We start from the raw sequence: 20,792 nt of genomic DNA on the forward strand, positions 1-20,792 counted from the left end.
CTGATGGCAAAGAAAGCCCCGTCTCTGGTAATGAATGGGTCCTGAGCATGGCCGAGGTAAGGAAAACTCGACACAAGGTGAACCCACATAAGGCAGCAGGACCAGACAATATACTCGGTTGGGTATTGAAGGACTGTGCAGACCAACTGACAGAGGTCCTTATGGACATTTTGAAAACATCACTGCAGCAGTCCATTGACCTGCGGGTTTCAAGACAGCCACCATCATCTTGAAACCACAGAGGTCCCCTAGCATAGCCATCGGTTTCAATAACACTTCACCTCCAGATGAGAGAATACCCTTGATCGGATGTATACTAACATTGCTCATGCATAAAAGGCTGCCTCTCACCCCCACCTCAGTAACAGGCTTCAATGAACTGCCCAGTGGCACTGGCCTCCACCATTATGAAATGCTGGTGATGGGATGCATCAAAATGCACCTCCTAGAGATCCTGAACCCATTTCAGTTCTGCCTTCAGCTGGAACTGTTCCACTGATGACTCTGTAGCCTTGTCCCTTCACTCTGTCATGTCCCATCTGGAGATTGATGACTTATACGCCAGGCTGCAGTTCATTGACTTTAGTTTGACGTTAAATCGATAATTCTCCAGTGTCTGGTGGAGGGAGAAGCTGTCCTCGCTGGGACTCAATGCCACTGGACCTCCTCACATAAAGACCACTGTCTGTCCAGGTCAGTAGCAGAACATTGAGCACCATCATGCTGACTACTGATGCACGTCAGGGATATGTGCTCAATCCATTCCTGTTCGCACTACTGACCCATGACTACATTCAACTCCAAGAGAGTCAACTTTGCAGATAATATGACTGTAGTTGGCTCTCATTAGCAACATTAATGAGCTGCGCTGCAGAAAAGAGGTGTAAATCTCAAGAAATTGAGCAAGAATAACAATCTGAGTCTTAACGTAGACAAGATGAAGGAGATGATTGTGGACTTGAGGAGGACCAGCATTGACCATCCTCCACCACACAATAATAGCTTCATAGTGGCCTGTTGTGAATACTCAACATCTCCTCACTCATCAGAAAGGTTAACTGTGACTGCACTTTCTGAGAAGATTGAAGCGGGCAAGGCTACTGGCCACCATTATATCAGCCTTCTATAGGAGCTCTATCAAGAGCATCCTGGCCGGCTACATCACAATGTGGTACAGCTGCTGTAGAGCATCAGATTGGAGGTCAATCCACAGGACCATAAGACCAACAGAGACGATCACTGTGGTCTCCTCCCCCCCCCCCCCCCCCAACCCAAATCAAGGGGATATACTGGGATGTTGTCTTTAAAAAAAAAAAGTAGCAAAATCATTGAGAACCTATACCACCCTGCACACAGCATCTTTCAGCTACTCCTGTCGGGAGAGATACAGGAGAATCAGAGCCAACATCACCAGGTTGAGAAACAACTTTTTCCCACAGGTATTGAGACTGCTAAATAACTGATGATTTGCTCATTCAAACCCTCTCTTATGCAATTTTTCACTTAACAAAAATATTTATTTCTTTTAATATTGCATTTTGTTGTACCATGTCCCGATTTTTATCAATGGAGCAGTGGTGGAGCGATTACAGAACTTCAAATTCCTGAGGGTCCATATCTTTGAATTCATCAATGCTGATCAAAAAGGCACAAAAACATCTTTATTTTTTGAGATGTATGAGGAAGTTACACCTCCACCCTAGAATACTATTGGATTTCTATTGAGAGCATGCTGACTTACAGTATTTCGGTGTGGTATTGGAATTGTTCGGCACAAGATAGGAAGGCACTCCTATAGATAGGAGTGAAAACTGCCCAATGAACTGCCTACCATCGAATCTATCTATAGGGGATGATGTTTGGACAAGGCAAGGAATATCATTAAAGATGCAACACACCCTAACCATAACTATTTACTCTCCTAACATTAGGCAGACATTATAGGAGCCTTTGCTCAAGAACTACTAGACTTTTTTTTTTAAAAAAGCTTTTTTTCATGAAGCCCTGATAATGTTAAATATCACTTCACAGCACTGAACAATGCTGCGCTTATATTTTAGAATCCGTTTTTTAAAAAATAATTCATTTTAGAATAATGTGGTTTTAATTGTACATTGTGTGTACAATTGAGTGTTTTTATTGTATATGTTTATTGTAATGTATGTAACTCTATTTTACATTCCAGTCAATGGTGATTATGTTTCATTGGCTGGTCTACCGGCATAATGACAATAAAGTGTATCACATGATGTGTATAATTTGTTTGTATGTGTGTTTGTAGTGTGTTGCATCAAGGACTGGAGAATGCTGTTTTGTTGGGTTGTACTTGTACAATTGGATAATATGTAAAATAAACTTAATTTGAGGAATCGAGAAGCCAGTAAAAGGCTGAAAACCATTAGAGACTAAAGGCGTAATCCACGATTGGATCAAGTTGATGTTGTCGGGGTCTTAAATTAATTTTTCTCATCTCTATTTGGGAAGGAAAATTATGTGAAAGATGGTGAGTTCAGGGAGGAGCCAGCTCTTCAGCATTTGACGTCCTGTTTTGCGGAAACTGCCAAAATGTTTGGCCTGGAAGTCAGCCTGAAGAAAACTGAGGTCCTCCATCAGCCAGCTCCCCTCCATGACTACCAGCCCCCCCACATCTCCATCGGGCACACAAAACTCAAAACGGTCAACCAGTTTACCTATCTCGGCTGCACCATTTCATCAGATGAAAGGATCGACAACGAGATAGACAACAGACTCGCCAAGGCAAATAGCACCTTTGGAAGACTACACAAAAGAGTCTGGAAAAACAACCAACTGAAAAACCTCACAAAGATAAGCGTATACAGAGCTGTTGTCATACCCACACTCCTGTTCGGCTCCAAATCATGGGTCCTCTACCGGCATCACCTACGGCTCCTAGAACGCTTCCACCAGCGTTGTCACCGCTCCATCCTCAACATTCATTGGAGCGACTTCATCCCCAACATCGAAGTACTCGAGATGGCAGAGGCCGACTACATCGAATCCACGCTGTTGAAGATCCAACTGCGTTGGGTAGGTCACGTCTCCAGAATGAAGGACCATCGCCTTCCCAAGATCGTGTTATATGGCGAGCTCTCCACTGGCCATCGTGTCAGAGGTGCACCAAAGAAGAGGTACAAGGACTGCCTAAAGAAATCTCTTGGTGCCTGCCACATTGACCACCGCCAGTGGGCTGATATCACCTCAAACCGTGCATCTTGGTGCCTCACAGTTCGGCGGGCAGCATCCTCCTTTGAAGAAGACCGCAGAGCCCACCTCACTGACAAAAGACAAAGGAGGAAAAGCCCAACACCCAACCCCAACCAACAAATTTTCCGCTGCAACCGTGTCTGCCTGACCCGCATCGGACTTGTCAGCCACAAACGAGCCTGCAGCTGACGTGGACGTTTACACCCTCCATAAATCTTTGTCCGCGAAGCCAAGCCAAAGAAAGAATGTTAATAGTCTTAAACATGTCAGTATAGGAAAAGGGAGGTGTCAGGTGTTAGTGAATACGTAAGGGTTGATAAATCTCCAGGGATGGATGAAATCTATGCCAAAATGCTATGGGAAGCAAGGAATGAGATAACTATGGTCCTGGTGGAAATGTTTGCATCTTCATTAGCCAGGTGAGGTACCAGAATATTGAAGGGTAACCAATGCTATCCTATTATTTCAGAAGGAAAGCAGGAAACTACAAGCCAGTAAGGCTCAAATTGGTGGGAGGGAATTATTGGAGAAAACTCTTAAGGCAAATATTTTTCTTTGTGGATGAGCAGGGGCCAATCAGGAATAGTCAGCATTAGGTTTGTGCATTCTCACCAATTTGAGTTATTTGAGAAGATATACAAGATTATTGATGAAAGCAGGGCAGTAGAGTTGTCAATATGGACTTTAGTAAGGAATTTGACAAAATCCCACATGGTAGGCTCATTCAGAATTTTGGAACCAACAAGCCTGCTAATTGGTTCCAAAATTCGCTTGGTGATAGGAGGCAGAGGGTAGTACTTTACTGTTTGAAAGTCGGTGACTACTGCTGGAATTGGTGCTGTGATTCCTATTGTTTGTGGTTTACAGTAAAACCCTTGTTATCCAGGATTCAAGCAACTGGAAGCCACTAGCAACTGGAAAAAAAAATTGCAGAAAATATATAGATAAAAAATACTGGTTTAAAATTGACACACCTCACCATTAGTTTGCCAATCCATGCAATTTGAAGCAACTGAAAATTGACTTACCTGATACCAGGGGTTTTACTGTACATACACAGCAGGATTTGGATTAGATCAAAAATTGGCAGGTGCATTGACATATGGAATTTAATCTAGAAAAATGTAAGAGATGCATTCTGGGAAGTCAAATAGCAGTATGATATGTACAGTAAAAGGTTGGGTGTTCGTGAATGTTGAAGTACAGAGGGATCTTGGGGTTCAAGTGAAAGTGGCAACACAGGGTGGTGAAAAAAGTAAATTGCCTTCATAGGTCAGGCCACAGAATATAAAAGTTGGAATGTAATGTTGCAACTCTACAAAATACTGGTCGGACTGTACTTAAGGTTTTGCTTGTATTACTGGTCACCATACTAGAAAGATGAGGTTGCTTCTGGACAAGTGCAGAGGAGCTCTACCAGGATGTTGCCTGGACAGGCAGACTTCAATTATGGGAGAGATGAGATAAATTGTGCATGTTTTTCCAGGATCAAAGCAGGTTTTATTTGATAAAGAGGATTAGATAGAGTATATAGTCAAAAAATGTTTTAATAATTCTAGGAATAGCAGAAACAAGAGGGCATGGGTTTAAAGTGTGAGAAAAGAGTCTTAAGGGGAATTTTTTTAAATATAGAAAGTAGTTGTAAGCTGGAACTCACTTCCAAGGAATGTGGTGGAATCAATTACAGCTGTATCTAAATTATTGGCAAATCAGAATAGAATCGATTAGCATAAAGGTCAGCATTGATCCGTTGGGCTGAAAGGCCATTTCATGATAAATCTCATTATACAGTAAAATCCCTGTTATCTGGAATTCAAGCAACTGGCAAAAAAAATCACAGAAAATGATAGCTTAAAAAATACAAATGTTTGAAATTGGCATCCACTAGTGGTTAGTTTGCTAATCACACAACATGAAATCAATCTCAAGCAGCCGGAAAATTCTCTTACCCGTCATCTTCCAATCCCCATAGGTGCTGGATACCGTGGGTTTTTCTGTAATTGGTTATTATGCTGGGTGAGAATGGATGTTTATTTGTCCAAGGTAGTCATTCAATCAAACTGTTTACCAAATTGTTTTTTTTTAATTGTTCCTGTTTTATATAGATATCTCTGACGGTTCACAAAAGGCAGAGGATGCTAAAAGGAAGAAACCAAAGGTACGAAAGATGAAGAAAAATCAATCTGCTGCAGAGAAGGAAGTCAATAGTCTTCTGGCAGAGCTCCCATTTCTAAATGCAAAGATCAGAGAAGAATATGGATGTAAGTTTTGAACTTCTGAAATGAGTATTGTTCTGCATTCACAGTGATTTTAATGATAAAGGCACAGATTTTGCATTCAGAATAAGAACGTGGTTGTCGGTTCTCATTGATTTCATGAAGAAAATTCTCAAGTAACCAAGTGGAAATATGAAAATAGATCCTCTGTTTGCTTCTGGACATGTCTTTAAAATAAACTTGACATTCAAACAGAAGGGAATGAACATTTGCCTCTTATACACATTATCGAAATGGGTCTACTCTATTCAAATGAATTTTTAATTATTTGATATGACCTATTTAGTGCCAAACAATTTTCTTCATATGGACTTTTAATTTTTATGAGTGTGGGTTTGCATTCTTTCAGATTTGAAACAAATTAAATTTTAAATATTTATTTTCATTTTTCATCTTTTTCTCTTAATCCATCAATATTTTCATTTCATTTCTGTTGATGAATTTTCATTGTTTCAAATATTAAATTTTTACATATCTTAATTTTGATTCTATAGAACTTCTATCTGACTAGTTGAAAGGGGACATTAGGGTAGACACTTGTCCTCAGTTGTTTGTGTAATATGTTGGAGGGGTGAATGTTGTGCTCGGTATCTGAAGTTCAGTACATCAATTTGCTCCTCACAAAATCCAGTTCATTGTCTGCCTGCATTTTCACAAATTGTTTCTAAACAATTTATCATACTTTATTTACAATAATTGTATTTGTTTGCTCGTGTGTCAGTAATTTATGATTGGTTATTTTAAGAATAAATTTGTAAGTGATGTTAATTTGCATGTCATTGGATTAATAAAGGACATATGGTTCAAACACATTCCCAAATTCAACTATATTCTCACCATTTTGAGTAAAATAATTTCATGTAGAAATTGCTATGCACAGAATGATACATTTTTCTTTTTGCATGTCATTTATCTAATCCCACCAAAATTGTTTATAATAGACAAAAGTTCTGGAAATTTCCATTATATGTGTCATAATTAAATAAAAATCTATGTATTCACTATTCTGGATCTGATCTAATTAATGCAAGCCTTTCCAGTTAATTTATATTCCAGAGCTGCTTCAAGTGATTGAACAATAAATTGGCCTTTGAAGCTTCCATTATTCTGAATCTGGACATTGTCTATATGGGATGGATTCAGAACACTGGAGAGGAATGTGCCAAAACTAATTTGTGCATATGAAATTGTACAAAGTCACATGCACATCCATCTATCTACTTGTGGATAATGTTGATTTTTGAAACAAGCTAGACTGGCCACAAAAAATAAAATGTTATTAACCTCTGAGAATTCCATCCAGTAATTTTTGAAAAAGGACTGGATTCCCTTTGTTTTGTATAATTTACTGTTTTAGGGCATAGGAGACGGTTTTTTAAAAAAAAAAAGTGCTCTACAAGTTTTTTAATAATTGAAGCATGTTGGTACAGCAGTTACCACTGTAGCTTCATAGAATTCAAGGCTCAATTCTGACTTCGGGTGCTGTCTATGTGGAGTTTGCATGTTCTTTGAAATGTGAGTTTCTGCTGGGTTCTCTAGTGTCCTCCCACATCCCAAAAACATAATAGTTAATTGTCCACTGTAAGTATCTCCTTATAGATGCCGGCAAAAAATTGATGGGCATGTGAAGGAGAATAAGGTGTACTGCTGGATAAATTTAAGTTGTGTTGCTACCCAATTGACCTACAACCCTGGTACATTTTGAATGGTAATAAGAGGAGAAAGAATAGGATTCCTGGCATTGCTGTCTTGGAAGTTATAGTCTCTGTCTCATCAATCAAGAGATAACACAGAAGGAAACAAGCATACTAAATCATTAATGGCATTGCTTGCATTGAAAACTCTCTCACAAACTGCTGAATGAAATGATCTCCAATGGAGATAATGTAAATATGAATCTAGTTCTATGGCAGAATTCTTTAATTATTTCTTTTATTTTGTTGTGGGAAATGCACTAGACAAATTGTTGACAATAACGAAGTCCTATAGCAGAATAAGATTATAGCAGTCTATTTTGGGCTGTTCGTTGAGTGACGAATGTGGGTCAGGAGAACAAGAAGGTTCTTCTATTCTCCTACATTCATGCCCACTTGAAGGTAGCCGATGGAAAATTTGAATTAATGCTTCATCTGAAAAATATCATTGTTAACTAGACTCTCTGTCCTATAGTGTTCAAGTCACGTAACAGTTGACATACAAGATGTGTCTAACTGGCACAGTTAGCGTAGTGGTTAGTGTGACATTATTATAGTACCAGCGACCTGGGTTTTAATCCAGTGCTGTTTAAAAGGAGCTTGTTCCTCCTCCCTGTGACCTATGTGGATTTTCCCTGGGTGCTCAGGCTTCCTCCCACCCTCCAAAGAACATATGGGGTTTTACGTTAATTTGGTGTCATTGGGCAGCACGGATTTCAATGGCCAGAATGGCTTCTACGGTGTTGTAAATCTAAAATAATATATACTTTCATCATTAAATTACTTGTGAGAAATTTGACATATTTGTTTGTTTATTGTTACATATACAAAATACAATGATTTTTTAATATATGCTATCCAGGCAAATCAACCTCTGCATTGTACAACAGGTAGTGCAAGCATATAAACAGTGTTACAATAAAACATATAGTGTTAAAGTGAAAGTTCAAAGTTCAGATTTATTGTCAGGAGTAGATAGATAGATGTCATCACATACAACCTGAGATTCTTTATACTGCAGGCCAGGCAGAATTTCTTCTTATTGGTAACTGTACACTATATTTCAAAAAAAATTACGTATACAAAAGAGAGAAATGTAAGCAAACTGTGCAATGCAGAACAAAATGAAAATCCAGTAATAAGATAAGTGTCATTAAATGAGTCTCGAGTTTTTTGTTTAGGAGTCTGATGATGTAGGGATAAAAACTGTCGCTGAACCTGGTGGTACAAATCTTATGGCACCATAGCGCTTTCCTGATGGCAGAGCTTGTCCTGGTTGGTGTGCATCCTGATGATTGCTACTGCTCTCTGAAAGTAGCCTTCCATATAGTTTTGTCTGTGATGTACTGAGCTGTCTCCACTATCTTTTGCAGGGCTTTCAACTCCGAGATATTGGTGCCCCCATACTAGGTGGTGAGCACACTTTCCACTATACATCTGTACAAGTTTGTCAAAGTTTCCGATATGATGACATTAGTATGCTGGGTCCCGAAAAGGTCCTCCAAGATGGTGACTCCCAGGAGTTTAAATTTTCTCACCCTCTCCATCTCTGATCCCCTAAAGATCACAGGATCTTTCAACTCTGGTTTTCCCTTCCGAAAGTCCACAATCACGACATGGTTTTGGTGACATTGAGTGCGAAGTTGTTGTTAGTACATCACTCAGCCAAGTTTCTAATCTCCGCCCTGTATGGATGGAAATTACACAGCCCTGTGATGCTCCAGTGCTGATAGAGATTGTGGAGGAGATGTTCTTACCAATCCACACTGATTGTGATGTGGAGTTGAGGAAATCAGGACCCATTGGGGTGGTGAGGTCCAGGCCTTGCAGTTTGCTGATCAGTTTTGATGGGATGAAGGCCAAACTAGTCAATGAAGAGTATCCTGATGTATGCATCTTTGCTGTCCAGGTGTTCCAGGATTTTTGTAGAGCCAGTGAGATGGCATATTTACTTGTTTAAAAAATATTTGTATTATGAAGATTGCATCTTGGAAAAATACCCAATGATACTTTTTTCTGAGCATGTATATTTGAGAGAAATTTTTGAAGCAATGTAAATGAGGGAAGAGTGCATGTTTCCAATAATCCGAGTTAAATTTGAGTTGTTATGTCACAAAACGCCATATTATTTTTAAAATAACACTTTTATTATTAATTACTAATAGTATAACACCTTATCTAAACTAAACCCCCAACTATGCATGAATATTCTTAGTTGTGTGTGTGTGTGTGTGTGTGTGATCCCAAACCACTATAGTTTAGGCACAATTCTGGAAAATTATTCCAAAGTCAGTCTTAGAAATCCAGTCTTGATGCAAAGACTCGCAAACTGATGCAAAGAAGTGATTACAAATGAGGAGGGAGAGAATGAGTGACAGACTGCCCAAAATTCTCAAAACCTTGTCGAGTTTCTTCCAGAGCTAATGTCCTTTCACATTGGCAGTTGTCTCAACTCCCCTCTTCCTGTCGTAGGGGAAATGAAATGAGTGATTTTCACAATACTTCCAGAACCCAGATATGGGGTCAGTCCAAAATGACTGTCACAATGGTCATAATTCAAATGCAGTAATTCTCCTGCTTCCAATACCCAAATATGGGTCAGTCAAAGTGACCTTTCTTTTGGTCACGGTGATATTTAATAATTTCCCCCCCCACCACTTCAAAATGACCTTTTGGTCATGGTGTGATCCACTAATTCCCCTTCAAAATGACCCCTTGGCACGGTGGGGATCAAAACTTCTCTTGACAAGGAGAAACAAATAAATTGACCATTACCCCACACACTCACTCCAGCACAGTGTTCCTTCAGAGGGTTGCTGCTTGAAATGCTGTTCCTTAAAAATGGCTCCTGATCACACAGTGTGCTGTTCTTTTAAGTGTGTCTCTCACATGGCTCTTCCCACCTGTGTTCCTGGAAAAGCAAAACATCTCTTCAAATGTATCAGCTTTGGGCTCATGCTGAATGAGAACGTTGCCACCTCCAGTCTCTCCAAAGCTGTGCAGTGTGGTAGCTTGATTTGTTAACTCTTAAAGTGACAGTCCCACTAAAATGAAATGTCTCGTAATGGAGTGCAATTTGCTTGTTCTTCCCATCATCTTGTGGCTTTACCAAGTATTATGGTTCCCTCTTGTCCTAGAGACGTGCATGTTGGGAGGTTAATTTCCCACTGTTTATTGTCCCTCATATGCAGGTGTAGGATAGTCTTGGGGGAGTTGATAAGAATGTGGAGAGAATAAAAAGTGGGATAAATGTAAGCTTAATTTAAATAAGCATTCGATGTTTAGCATGGATGGTGGAGGAATAGTATTGCTTTGAGAGCCATCAGGGACTAGATTGACTTTTACATTCTAAGGAAAGGATTGAGAATGGGGAATAAGTTATGAAAGCTACAGTAATAATGACATATAAGATAATCCAGTATTATAATGTTGTATGGTGTTTTTTAGAAATTAATTTAATTATTAAGACATAGGTAGAATGGTGTGAAAATTTGAATGTGGATTATATTCCAGAGTGAGCTGACCCACCTTTTGCAAAATACAGAATGGCCTTGTCAATGAAGATCTTCTGAAATGAATTAATTTTTTTAGTATAGGGAAATGTAGCTACCAATTTCTGAACAATCAGATCCCACAAAGAGTTAAGAAATGAACATGAGATCTTTTTATTGGTTAAGGAGCACACTCAGCTTCAGATTCCATTTTGGACGTACTCAGATTCTGAGTGAAAACTTGTATCTTCAATAAATATTGCAGATGCTAAAAATTAAAAATAATAACTGATAGTAGTACTCAGTCAGCCAAGTATTAACAGTTGAGAAAGTACTGGTACTCCATCCCTCCTCGACCCAATCCTGATTTAGTGTTGGTCTAATCCAACTAAAACTCTAGTATAAAAGAGAAGTCCCATTCTGTACACTTTCATATTTTTAATTTGGCTAATAACACTCACATTTAATTATGTAGCATGCAAGTAATTACCATATAACAATTACAGCACGGAAACAGGCCAATTTGGCCCTTCTAGTCTGCACTGATCCAAGTACCCTCCTCTAATCCCACTTACCAGCACTCTGCCCATATTCCCTCCATCCCCCTCCCATCCATATACTTATCCAACTCTTTCTTAAATGACAAAATTGACCCTGCCTCCCATCCATATACTTATCCAACTCTTTCTTAAATGACAAAATTGACCCTGCCTCCCATCCATATACTTATCCAACTCTTTCTTAAATGACAAAATTGACCCTGCCTCCCATCCATATACTTATCCAACTCTTTCTTAAATGACAAAATTGACCCTGCCTCCACTACCTTTCCCGGAAGCCCATTCCACACAGTAATCACTCTCTGAGTAAAGAAGTTCCCCCTCATGTTACTCCTAAACCTTTGCCCGTCAACTCTCAACCCATGACTTCTTGTATCCATCTCTCCTACTCTCAATGGGAAAAGCCTTTCCACGTCTATCCCACTCATTATCTAAAACAACTCTATCAAATCCCCTCTCATCCTTCTACGTTCCAAGGAATAAAGACCTAATTTGCTCAGTCTCTCCTTGTATTCCGATGCTGAAACCCAGGCAACATTCACCACCCTATCCACATGCACTCCTACCTTCAGGGAACAATGCACTGTTATTCGTAGATCTTTCTGCTCCACTGCATTCTTCAATGCCCTCCCATTTACCATATATGTCTTGCTTTGATTATTCTATCCAAAATGAAGCACCTCACACTTGTCAGCATTAAACTCCATCTGCCATCTTTCTGCCCACTCCTCTAAGCAGTTTAAATCCCTCTGCAATCTTTGAAAACCCTCTTCATCCGCAATTCCCCCTATTTTAGTATCATTTGCATATTTGCTAATCCAATTTACCACCCCATCCTCCAGATCATAAATATATATGACAAACAGCGACGGTCCCAATACCGAACTCTGAGATACACCCCTTGTCACCGGCCTCCATCCTGACAAACAATTATCTACTACTACTCTTTCGCACCTTCCTTCCAGCCACTGTTGAATCCATTTGACTATCTCCAAATTAATATCCAAGGACTTAGCCTTCCTAACTAACCTCCCATGTGGAACCTTATCAAAGGCCTTACTGAAGTCCATATAGACAACATCTACTGCTCTACCCTCATCAACATTCCTAGTCACCTCTTCAAATAATTCAACAAGATTGGTCAAACATGACCTTCCACACACAAATCCATGTTGAGTGTCCCTGATCAGTCCCTGTCCCTCCATATACTTATATATACCATCTCTAAGAATATTTTCCAACAATTTACCTACCACAGACGTAAAACTTACAGGCCGATAATTGCGAGGCTTGCTCCTCGAACCCTTTTTAAACAAAGGAACCACATGCGCAACATGCCAATTCTCCGGCATTATACCCGTCTCTAATGACATTTGAAAAATCACTGCCAGAGCCTCTGGTCCCCTATTTCCTCACTAACTTCTCTCAAGTTCCTGGGGAAAATCCTGACAGGACCTGGAGACTTATCCACCTTTATATGTTTCAAAAGCTCCAGTACTACCTCTTTCTTAATCACTATAGTCTCCATATTTACCCCCTTTGCTTCCTTTACCCTACCCTCAGATAGCTTGTAGTAGATTATGGCTTAAATACATATAATTGATTTTAAAGCAAATGCATTTTGAGAATGATCTTGTTTCTTCCTTGTGCTTTTTGTTTGCAGTCTCTAGTGCCCCTGAAAAGAATTTAAAGAAAAAGAGAAAGCGTACTTTAGGTGGTGAAAATGATGAAGATACGTGTCAAATGAAGAAAAAAAAGATTCATCCAAATTACTTTGTATCTATCCCAATAACCAACCCAAAGGTAATAATTTAATATTTAACTTGAATTGGTTAAAAGAGATGCAGCAAATTTAAGATAAATCAAGTCAGCAATCAGAACTGTAAACGTATTATCATGTTCTATGGATTTGAGCTGAGCATGTGTGTTTGCCTCCAGAGGGTCTAATTATCAATTGGATCATGAAGTGAAAATAAATGTACTTGAAAGAGATCACTAGATAGTAACCACATCTATGAAATATGGATGAGCACATGACAATTTTCAAATTTTGGCATTTGTCAAATAATCAACGAACATCTAATTCTGTCTTAAGTCCATTGACTTTTCAGCATTCTTTTTAATTTTGTTCTTTGATAAGAATTTTAACAATCAGAATAAAGTACCACTAATTTAGTTGAATTCCACTGGTTCATGAGTTAGTAATTTTACATTGTTCTGAATATTAAACTCTAAGGGGCATTGTTTTGATCAATTTCTGAGCTGTTCCAAGCTCGTCCGATATGCCGACACATGGTCCATTAATGTGCCCCAATACAAAAGTCTTCCCAGCTTGTTAAACTTATTGATTTATTGCTGGGATATTAAATAGAGAAAAAAAAAATAGACAAATATTGTTTTAGATCATATTTTACAGATTGCACTAATTGAAAGCATGTTTTAAAATCATTACAAACAAAATAATAATCTATGCAAGTGGAACTATTGGATTCCTAGTAAAACCATTTCTGACCATTCATTTCTTCTCACTTTAATAACACCCTGAATTTACTGAAGCAGAGTAGCTCATGATTTGTTTCCTTCTTCCCTTCCTCTGCTTCTCCCCTTATATTTGAAAACATTTGCATTTTACAGTAGAATTCCTGTTATCTGGAATTCAAACTGGGGAAAAAAAAGGAAATAAATAAATTTTAAAAAGGAATAAATAAAAGAAGTTTTAACATAAAATTATATGTTCTCTGAAGCAATACAATCTCTTGGTGAAGATGGGAGCAGATATTCAGGCTGTGGAGCACCTAATTGTGCCCAGCCTGCAGCAGCTGTTATTCATGATGTCATCCATGTTTTTACCAGCTTTGGGTTAGGTTATAGACTTGTTCTTTGTGTCATTCCATGATCAGTGAAAAACTGATTGAACTATTTCCCAGAATTAGTACTTGTACACTAGATCCTATGTCAGATCTCACAGACATTCTTAACACTTTGAGAATGGTGGTCACCAGGGCAACTGGTCAACTGACATCAAGGTCTCTTCCTTCAAAATAATCTGTAGTGAATCCTGTGTAAGGCCTACGGCAAGATGATCGAGCACCATAGATTTCACAGTATTCCGGGAGAATCCTAAGGTCAGGTAAACTTTCCTAAAGGGACCCAGAGCAAACTGAAGGGTGCACAATGGTGATACAGTCATCAGTAATTTATACCTTCAGGACTCTAGTTTCTGTCTGAGAATGACAGAAGTTATGGAGCTATAGCTCCATTATATATTGAACATTAATTCTGGTGTAAAGGTGGTCATTCTGCTATCCTGTTCTTCTTAGCTTTCTTGATGGTGTGCTTACTTCTTCAAGACTAGATGGTCAGTAGGAGTTTCTCTTGCAAAGCATTTATGAATGAACTTAACAGTGTTAGCTGTCACAGTTGATTCAGTTTAGAAGTGTCTCAAAGTGCGGTTTCTATCTGGCTTTCCTTTCCTTAAGAACCTTGTCTTAGAGTTGTGTGAAACCGTGGGAGCTTGGGCCATAAATGATCACTGTAGCTTGGGAAAGACTCCTTATGTTGAATTACTGAGAAAGAATGAATAGAAGGCCAGTTTCAACAGCATACTTCTAAGCAAATGATTCACCATGCAAACCATCTTTAGACAGAGTGAGAAGAACAAGACCAGCTGGATGTATGCTTACTCTTAGCACTGGTATTTCCTTAACTATGTTGTTAACAGCACTTGAATTGGAAACGTGTCATGAGGATCATGAAATCATTGAGTATTAGACATTACCTGATTAGATCCATGATGAATATCAATTGTCAAAAAGCAAAATCACTGCAAAGGAAATTGAACAATAAATTCCTTCAAAGCATCTCAACTTGTGTAAATCTGAAAGTTTTTCCAAGAGATGCTTACTTCATTGCCGACAGCTGATAAGGATAATAAAAGTACCTGGAAAAGTTTTATTCATTCAGCATATGTTGAATCCAGCATTAAATATGGATTGATGCTGAGTTTCAGGGCCTAATTAACCAGAAAATAGAAGCCCATTGACTGTGGTAGAACAATATCTCATTCAATAGAGGAAAGAATTATACATCAACTAAAGGTTGAAGCCTAAAGGAAGATATGTTATCAAATGTATTGTGATAGATTATGTTACATTTTATTATGTATAAATATGTTTTTGGAATCTTCAAAACAAATATCATTTTAAAATGCAAGAGTTATACACAAGGTGGTGCCCAAAAGTCTGCAAAGACGATAGATTCCTGTGCTGGAGATTTTCACAACGAGGTGCAAATGGAAAGGCCCATCTCAGGAAACTGATAAAATCTCTCATGAATTGATTTTGGGAGTCAGCAAGCTGTTTTGGTGCTGTTTTAGGAAGGTCATATGATTATGCTCTTTAGTCAACAGTCTATGGATGCTTCTGTTCATGCTACTGACACATGATTGCATTGCCAGATCGAGCTCCAACGTGTCATCAAGTTTGCAAATCACACAACAGTAGTTGCGGTCATCAGCAACAACAAAAAGTTGAACTACAGAGAAAAGGTGGAAAATCTCATGCAATGGTGCAAGAGTAACAACCTGAGTCTCAATGTGGACAAGACTAAGTAGATGATTATGGACTTCAGGACCAGGAACGACCATCCTCTGCTCCACATCAATTACTCTGAAGTAGAGGGTGGAGAACACCAAATTCCTTGGAATTCACTTTAGTTTAAAGCAGTGCTCTTTGATATCGTACATGTTCAAATGCTGCCTTTCTATAAAAACCTGTATCTTTCACCTCAAGTCTGGATGACTAATGATGGACTTGTTCTGGACATTATCCAGAGGAAACAGACTCTCAACAGATATCTTGCAAAGGCTATTCTACTCAAAAATGGAGTCCTGTCTTCCTAGGAATCAATCTGGTAAACTGCTTTTTATTTTTTTAAAGGTTTGCCCTTAATATGGAGTATAGTCACAGCTCTACATTACATCACTTCTAGAATTTGGTTTCATTTGTTTTGTCTGGAACTAGGGGAGCATAGCTTCAAGATTCAAGCAAATGGATTTAGGATGGGGATGAGGAGGAATTGCTTTTCCCAGAGAGTAATGAATCCATAGAATTCTCTGCCCAAGGAAGCAATGAAGGCTGCCTCATTAAATAGTTTTGCATTGTAGGGGAATTAGAAGTTTTGGGGAAAAGGCAGTTAAATCCACAGCCAGGTCAGCCATGATCTTATTATAGCAAAGCAGGCTTGACAGGCCAGATGACCTACTCTTGTTTCTATTTCTTATGTTATGTCCAGGTGACTAAAGAGTTTTTTTTTTCAATTTTTTAAATGTAAATATAACTTTTATTATATAAGTAAGTGGATCTGATTTGGTATTCAAAAGGGAACATTATTTCTCAAAGAAACAGGAGGGCATTAGTTCATACAAATTATTTACTTTAACCATATATAACAATTACAGCACAGAAACAGGCCAATTTGGCCCTTCTAGTTCACACTGATCCAAGTACCCTCCTCTAACCGCACTTACCAGCACTCTGCCCATATCCCTCCACCCCCCCCCCCTCCCATCCATATACTTATCTAACTCTTTCTTAAATGACAAAATTGACCCTGCCTCCACCACCTTTCCCGGAAGCCCATTCGACACAGTAACCACTCTCTGAGTAAATAAGTTCCTCCTCATGTTGCTCCGAAACCTTTGCCCGTCAACTCTCAACCCATGACCTCTAGTATCCATCTTTCCTACTCTCAATGGGAAAAGCTTTTCCACATCAACTCTATCTAACCCTCTCATTATCTTAAACACTGCTATCAAATCTACCTTCTACCTTCCAAGGAACAATCTTTCCTTATATTCCAGATGCTGAAACCCAGGCAACATTTTTGTAAATCTTCTCTGCACTCTCTCTATCTTGTTAATAACCTCCTATAAATCGGTGACCAGAACTGCACACAGTACTCTAAATTTGGCCTCACCAATGCCTTGTACAGTTTCATCATTACTGCCCAATTCCTAGATTCTATGCACTGATTTATATAGGCAAGCATACTAAAGGTCTTCTTCACCACCCTATCTTTGGGCTAGAGAAATGTATAAATTAAGTGTGTGCGTATAATTTTCATTTTCTGAAGTGGTTAAGAGTCTTCTAACATTGATATAAAGAAATGTTTCCTTGCTTCAGTTTGAATTTCATTGTAGTTATATTTTCTCTGCAGTTAATGCATTAGTACTAACTTACTACAATTGTGAAGAAGGCTGCTAAACCCTTCAAATCCATCCCAGGTCTTACTGAGCAATCCCAATCTCCTAAACTTTTTCCCCTGAAGCCCTGCAACCCATTGTCTTTCACATGCCTCCTTCACACTCCTCTTGTTCTTTTCCCAGTTATTTCTTCTTTTCTTTGGCTTGGCTTCGCGGACGAAGATTTATGGAGGGGGTAAATGCAGGCTCGTTTGTGGCTGACAAGTCCGATGAGGGACAGGCAGACACGGTTGCAGCGGTTTCAGGGGAAAATTGGTTGGTTGGGGTTGGGTGTTGGGTTTTTCCTCCTTTGCCTTTTGTCAGTGAGGTGGGCTCTGCGGTCTTCTTCAAAGGAGGTTGCTGCCCGCCGATCTGTGAGGCGCCAAGATGCACGGTTTGAGGCGATAACAGCCCACTGGCGGTGGTCAATGTGGCAGGCACCAAGAGATTTCTTTAGGTAGTCCTTGTACCTTTTCTTTGGTGCACCTCTGTCATGGTGGCCAGTGGAGAGCTCGCCATATAACACGATCTTGGGAAGGCGATGGTCCTCCATTCTGGAGACGTGACCCACCCAGTAGCAATTTAATCTTCCAATAAGCCTTTGGGGTGTAAATGGAAATTAGATCTATGCAGTCATGGGAAGCATACAGAGATTTTATTTTTAAACTATGGCACCATGCTTCCCACTTCCTCATGGAGCCTCCATTCATATTAAACTTGGATCACTGTTTTATTGTATATGAAATATATCCAGCATTTTTACAAAAAAAATTTCTCATTTAAGATTGTCAGTGGCATCAAGGCGGTGCAAGACTTTGTAGCTCAAACAGATGAAAGACTATCCAAGGCCATGATACCCATCTCCTGTCTTCACATTACTGTTCTTGTAACACACTTGGCAAGCGATGTGGAGGTGAACAAGTGAGTGTTTCTTTTAAAAAAAATCACTCCAATGAATTCTAAACTGGCTAATAAAATACAATTGTATTTTGTTTATAGAAGCACATTAGAATAGTTTTGTATTGCTATATTTTCCCTACTCTGACATTATTTTTGATTCTTCCCAAGATGTTTAATATTGTTTGGCTAGTTGTTAAGACGAATATCCTATACCGAAATTTTTAAACAAGGAGACACTGAAATTATTTGCCAATTCTTTAACATGCTGAGTGATGGAGAGAAAGTAACTTGATCAGAAACATTGATTAAATAGATTGCTGCTGCTGTATTTTCCTCATCATCCCAACTATTGGTATTTTTGAATTTTACTTGATTCATTAACCTATCTAATAAACGTATTCAAATGCAGGTTTTAAAACATTTAGTGCCTGGTCTGCGTAAAGATACTTGAGAAAGAGGCAGAACGTTTGGGTTTGATGCCTTCCTTTGCTCCTGCTGAATATCCAGCCATTTTAATTGCTGGAGCTCACGACTTGAAAGCCCCAACACTTACCTGAGAATACTTGAAAAAAAATCACCTTGGCAAAATAGACTTGAAACAGAGTGCATTTTTGGTCGCGCTTCCATTTGTGGCCACAGTTATAATCCAGATCAGAGTTATTGAGATCATATCATAGATCTCTGATTTTTGTTTTCAGTTCTTAGTTACAGTTCCTACATTAATTTTTATGGCGGCCCCTCTTGAAAGGTTGAGCAAGAGGTGGTCACTCTAAAAAATTAAATGCAGAAACTTTAGATTAAAAAAGAGTCCTAACATGGAACAGTTAACATATTTAACCCTTTTCTCTTGGAGTTGCAATTAGATGTGTGGAAATTGCTGTTCAGTGTTTCAGATGTTATTTCTGCCAATTTTTGGAGTTGTCCCCCAAACTTTGTAAGGATTTGAAATAATTGGTATTATTCTTTAATACATAAAATATTATGGGTTGTAGTCTTAAGTTTTTGCTTAAGTTGAACAGAGTAGTAAGAGCCCAAACCCATTGCTTTGTTAACGGAAGCTTTTAATTTTCTTTCGGGTAGAGCAGTGAGCACAATTGAAGAATGCAAGGAGCCAGTGCAGGAAATCCTACTGGGAAAACAGCTGGTCTTGGAATTTTGTGGAATTGCAGATTTCAGAGGAGAAGTGGTATTTGCACAGTTAGTGCAAAATGAACAGTTGGCTACACTAATCCGAATTGCTGGTAAGTCATTTGATTAGCATTTGCTGTCAGTCGTATTTTATTGTTATATTAAAAAACGTGTATCAAAAAACAATTCTACATGAATACTTTTACCAAATGTCCTCAGAACTTGAGGGTGTTTTAATTAAATGCTTTTTAAACAAATCATTCCTGAAGCTGAACACTACATTTTTGCTGCTTTTTAATCTCGTGATAGATAGATGCTTCTTTTAAATCAGATTTTTGTTACCTTTGATGCTTTGAACAATATTGCCCGAGTGAAGATTAAGAAACCATGAGACTTGAATGTTCTCAACAAAATGCGCATTTTGAATTTGTTGCCCTCTTTACTTATTAATACAGCAACATTTTTTTTCAAGAATTTTTGTGAAATTTCAAAGCAAGTGGGTGAATTCTCAAAGCGTCATTTGCAATTTTGTCTGGTTAAAAGTAAATTCAGAATAAAATTACACTGCAAGTATCTACAGGATAGGATGAAACCAGCATCTCTAATATTCCATGCAAAGTATGTTAAAGACAATGTTTCGATCGAAGGAGTATTGGTTAAGTTCAAGCAGCCAATTCTTTTTTAAGCATTGATCAAAGGCAAGCTGTAATTTATAAAAGTTGAGCCATTTCCCATAGTAACAAGTCACCATGTTTGTGGGCTATTATAAAAATGGATCTTCACATGACAATCTATGTATAATTATGTTGGGAGTTGATTGTCTTTAACACCTTACTCTTCTTCCTTGAAGATTTCTTGTTTCCTCCTTGAAATGGAGTTATTAACTGCAGTTCACATTGATCGAGGCAATAGTCAATATTCAGAACATCAGTTAGTAATATAATAAAAAAGCTTAAGAAATGAGGAATGAAAAGATATTACACTTTTGTGAGGCTATAATGGATTTTCACTCTATAAAAATGAAATGAGGCAAATTTCTGAAATTCTAAAACAATATTAGGATATTCTCTCTTGACATTAACTGATAAAGTTCATTGATATAATGTCAGGGTTAATGATAAAGAATTCTTAAAAACACTAGTAAGATGGGTGCTTAGTTTGGGGGGGAATAAAGCTGAGAATCGGAAGATGTTGTGGATAGCTATTTGGTTAAAGTGTTGATGATTCAACTAGATTTTAGCATATTTATGAAAAGGACAAGAAAAACATTGATTCAA

General features: G+C 38.5%; 2 protein-coding genes across 2 annotated transcripts in view; one reads left to right on the forward strand and one right to left on the reverse strand.

Annotated features, from left to right (window-relative positions):
- Positions 1 to 20,792, reverse strand: part of LOC138736875 (protein 4.1-like) — a 297,080-nt gene that overhangs the window by 206,916 nt on the left and 69,372 nt on the right. The window lies entirely within an intron of this gene.
- Positions 1 to 20,792, forward strand: part of LOC138736876 (A-kinase anchor protein 7) — a 145,510-nt gene that overhangs the window by 13,518 nt on the left and 111,200 nt on the right. Inside the window, exons 3-6 of the mRNA XM_069887020.1 lie at positions 5,331 to 5,486; positions 12,910 to 13,049; positions 18,272 to 18,408; positions 19,468 to 19,628. Of these exons, the coding sequence (XP_069743121.1) occupies positions 5,331 to 5,486; positions 12,910 to 13,049; positions 18,272 to 18,408; positions 19,468 to 19,628 (594 nt within the window). The remainder of the gene's footprint in view (positions 1 to 5,330; positions 5,487 to 12,909; positions 13,050 to 18,271; positions 18,409 to 19,467; positions 19,629 to 20,792) is intronic.

Source organism: Narcine bancroftii, chromosome 6, assembly GCF_036971445.1.
Source record: "Narcine bancroftii isolate sNarBan1 chromosome 6, sNarBan1.hap1, whole genome shotgun sequence".
In the NCBI taxonomy this organism is placed as follows: domain Eukaryota; kingdom Metazoa; phylum Chordata; class Chondrichthyes; order Torpediniformes; family Narcinidae; genus Narcine; species Narcine bancroftii.